This window comes from Halyomorpha halys, unplaced genomic scaffold (genome assembly GCF_000696795.3).
Source record: "Halyomorpha halys isolate HHAL.00 unplaced genomic scaffold, Hhal_1.1 Scaffold1335.1, whole genome shotgun sequence".
Lineage (NCBI taxonomy): Eukaryota > Metazoa > Arthropoda > Insecta > Hemiptera > Pentatomidae > Halyomorpha > Halyomorpha halys.
Genome location: NW_027108970.1, coordinates 27,190 through 31,902, shown reverse-complemented (window position 1 = coordinate 31,902; position 4,713 = coordinate 27,190). Strand labels below are relative to the sequence as shown.

General features: G+C 25.9%; 1 protein-coding gene across 1 annotated transcript in view; it reads right to left on the bottom strand.

Annotated features, from left to right (window-relative positions):
• Nucleotides 1-4,713, bottom strand: part of st (scarlet) — a gene marked incomplete in the record, with an annotated part of 22,161 nt that overhangs the window by 14,175 nt on the left and 3,273 nt on the right. Inside the window, 2 exon segments of the mRNA XM_067047225.1 lie at nt 2,652-2,788; nt 2,864-2,913. Coding sequence (XP_066903326.1) covers nt 2,652-2,788; nt 2,864-2,913 — 187 coding nt within the window.

The following is a 4,713-nucleotide window of genomic DNA, read 5'->3' as shown; positions in this document are numbered from 1 at the left end:
TTTTGCTATACATAAAAATAGATACATGTATAAAATAGATATTAATTTAATTAAGAGAAATTATTGTAAGTGTCTGTATTCTGATTGCCTAGCAACCTGCCTTGAGATTAAGAGTCTTTTATATAATAAAAGTTAAATAAAATTCTATTATATATTTAATATTAAAGTTTATAAATTTGATCCCAAGCTATTCTTTAAATAGGAAATTAGTTGAAAACTAATAAAATTCTTTTTATTTTAATTTTAAATCATTTTTGATTATTACAATATATACCTGAAATAATTTGCTTTGAAGTAGGAAATATTCTAGTCATTGAACCTTATATATTTATTATACATTATTTAATGAATCTTTAAGTATATATTTAGTGGTTGTTCACAAAATTCGAAGCGTAGATCAATAATCTATGCTATTGAATAAAATAAATTTATTAATTTAGATGTCAAATTATATAAATAAATAATTTTTTTTTTGCCTGTCAACAGTTGAATTTTCTTGCTAATGCTACAGGCGTTGAATTCATGAAATCCAGTTTATATATTTCGTAGTTGTTCACACAATTTGAAGGGTAGATCAATAAACTATGTTATTGAATAATTTAGATGTCAAATTATGTGAATAAATATATATCACAGCTTTGCTAGAATTGTGGCACATCTCACATAACAAAAAGTCATGATTTATCTTTTAATTGGATATATTAATTTATTCTTGTATGAGAAAATAGCCATTTTTATATATAAATGATTTTAGCTATGTTTTTATTTTATGTATGAACGTTAAACATTGTTCATTTGTTTTGTTGAACCAAAAAGAAAGCTAACCAATTTTCGTTGTCTATAATAAATATGTTATTCAAAACAAAGCCAAGATGGCGGTGCATATCCTCCAAAAAGTCTGTTAAATAGCGGCCATGTTGAGCAGAATCAAATATTTTAATAACTTTATTTAACTTCACATCATAATTGTAGTTACGGTAAATTTAAGAAAAAGTAAAAGTCAAGAATAAGATTTAAAGAAAATTATTCATAAAGGAAATCATAAGAAAAAATCAAAACCGTAGTGCGACAATCGATGTTGAGAACTAACACCTAGAGAAGGGGAAGGAAGAAAACCTGATTTTTGATGATTCATTGCTTAGGCACGGGTGGGGAATGATGTTTCCTGGATGAGGAGGTCCTTATCATCTTTTGTCTACTTCAAGGGTGGACATCTTGAAACAGAAGACATCGAAGAGTCACCCAAGAAGAATAAGAGACTCTTTATTTTGGATCGCCAATGAATGAGATAAGTGAAAACTTTTAGAGGATAAATGCTTTGTTAACAGTCAATGTTTGTTTGCTGAAAGATAGTTTACAGCAAGTGTTAGTTTCTTGAGAAAGAAGAAAAAGAAAACCATCAGTCATCATAGAAGATTGTATAAATTGGTTAGTTTCCTCTACCTGAAATTAAACTCAGTTGTATAAGGAGTTATTATTTTAATTATAATTTAAAAAAGTGTCTGTTCTGATCGCCTAGAAACTCACCCTGAGATTAAGAGTCTAAAATGTTGTAAAATTTAAATAAAATTCTACTATGTATTTAATATTAAAGCTTTTAATTTGAACCCAAGCTATCCTAAAATATGAGAATTAAGTTAAATCTATTTAAAATTAACTTTAAATAATTTTTGATTATTACAATATTTTCAAAATATGGTAGCCTGGGTTTTCTTTCTCTACTGGTATCATTCTACAGACTGTCCTAAAGTACGGTAGTATGGTTGTCACTAAGCAGCCTTAATCAACGGCATCAGTTCCCAAGCTTTCACTACGACATCCTTTTTGGGCTGAAAGAAATTTGTGGCAACCTTGTCAAGCTAAAAAACTATAAAAATGTTGCTACAATTATCCTTATAGTGGTTGGATATGTAGGAAAAAATTAAAAATAGTGGAATGCACTGTATATTTTTTATTTTAATTTAATTTTTTTTTGTAATATTTTGAGAAAGGAGGCCCTTGCAGCACCCCTAGTGGCATGGGGCACCTTAGGATGATTATATTAGGGGTGCCCACACGGGGGTGTCAAGCCACAGGTTACACCATTGAAAAATCTGGGAGGTGTGAGAGCTAGTTGCTAAATCAACTTTCAATAACGGTTAAAAAATATTGTACATATTGTATTGTGGTTACTTTAAAACATACTTAAACTACTCATAATACTAATATATTATAAAATTGAATCAACTGGAAAAGCAATTGCAGTCATATCAGAATTCAACAGGATGAAGGATGATGCATTGATAGGTGGTAATGGGAGTGATACGAATATTATAAAAATCAATGAACTGGAAAAGCAATTGCAGTGCTCTCAGCACTCAAAACGGTATCGAGGTGATTTTTTCAGATGAAAATTATATTTAAAACTTGTAGAAAAGTTGATTTTACTTTATCTTTAATATGAAAAAAAATTGGTTAGGATCACTTATTACTACATTAAAAAATAAATGCATTGGTTTTTCATTTGGATATTGACCATTATTATTAAATGGTTCGAGGAGGGGAAAGGTGAAGAGGAGGGAGGAGGAAAGAGGAATGGCCCACAAGGTCTTGGGAGAACGGAGTCAGCCCTAATATTTATATATACATGTACGTAGGTTAAAACGAGTTACCATAAATATTAGATGCTCTTTTACTGTTAAATCCCCAATGAAGATATCTTCCTGTCTCATAAAACCGGATATTCGACACATCGATTCATTAACTTGCCTGCCATTAATCTTAACATCACCATCAACCATCATTTGACCTGGTTACAAAAAAAGTATCAAAATATAATGAAATTTTCAAAATATTATCATCAAACATTGTCATAAAATATCACCAGAATGGCGATGGGCCAAAGCGTAGAGGATTGTACTTTTTCCTGCTCCACTGAAAAAAAATATCACAAACATAAATTACTTCAAAATAAATAAGATATATTATTTAATAAGTCAATGGGAGCACGGTGGCACAGTGGTAAGGCACTATGCTACTAACTCCATGGACCCAGGTTCGAGTGCAAGCTTAAAATTTAAATTTTCCATCTCCATTTAAATACTATAATTCAATTCATCTAACAAATACTACATTAATTAAAATAATAAATATGGTTTTATTATTATTCAGAAAAATAAATAAATAAAACGAAGTAATGAACATGGATATTTATATGATGTAAATTTTAACAAATCACTAAGATTTTTAATGAAGAGATTAATATACCATTAATTAGTAATAAATTATATTTAAAAAAACATATTACAAATCAACAACTTGAAAATAACAGGTTTTTAAAGTTATTTTTTTAATAATTTAAATTTTAAAAAGGTGCTAACTAGAACGGAGTATTTAGAATATATATTAAAGCAAAAATTTTCATAAAATATCACACATTCATCCATTCTTGTTAATAATTATAAAATAAATAATGTTAATTAATGAGGTCCTTGAGAAAAAATAAAGTCAAGAAACTAACAAGAACATTTATATGATGTAAATTATAACGAATCACAAATATATTTAATGAAGTCATTAATATACGGTGAAATTATAATAAATCATATAAAAAACAAATTACAAATCAACAACTTGAAAATAACAGGTTTTTAAAGTTGTTTTTTGAATAATTTAAATTTTAAAAAACTATAAAGGAGTATTTAAAATATATATTAAAGCAAAAATTTTCCTAAAATATCACACATTCATCTATTCTTGTTAATAATTACAAAAAAAAATAATGTTAATTAATGAGGTCATTGAGAAAAAATAAAGTAAAGAAACTAACAAGAATATTTATATGATGCAAATTATAACAAATCACGAATAAATTTAATAAAGTTATTAATATATAGCTAAATTATAATACATCATATAAAAAACAAATTACAAATCAACAACTTGAAAATAACAGGTTTGTAAAGTTGTTTTTTGAATAATTTAAATTTTGAAAAAGGTGCTAACTAGAAAGGAGTATTTAGAATATATATTAAAGCAAAACTTTTTATAAAATATCACACATACATCCATTCTAGTTAATAATTATAAAAGAAACAATGTTAATTAATGAGGTCATTGAGAAAAAATAAAGTTAAGAAACTAACAAGAATATTTATATCATGTTAATTATAACGAATCACAAATATATTTAATGAAGTCATTAATATACGGTTAAATTATAATAAATCTTATAAAAAACAAATTACAAATCAACAACTTGATAATAACAGGTTTTTAAAGTTGTTTTTTGAATAATTTAAATTTTAAAAAACTATAAAGGAGTATTTAAAATATATATTAAAGTAAAAATATCACACATTCATCCATTCTTCTTAATAATTGCAAACAATATAATGTTGATTAATGAGGTCATGGAAAAAAATAATAAAAAATAAAATAAAGTAATTAACAAGGATATTTATGTGATGTAAATTATAACAAATCACAAATATATTTAATGAAGTCATTAATATAGCTAAATTATAATAAATCACATAAAAACAGGTTGCAAGTAAGAACCTTGAAATAACAGATTTTTAAAGTTGTTTATGAATAATTTAAATTTAAAAAAGGTGCTAACTAGAAAGGAGTATTTAGAATATATATTAAAGCAAAAATTTTCATAAAATATCACACATTCATCCATGCTTGTTAATAATTATAAAAGAAATAATGTTAATTAATGAGGTCATT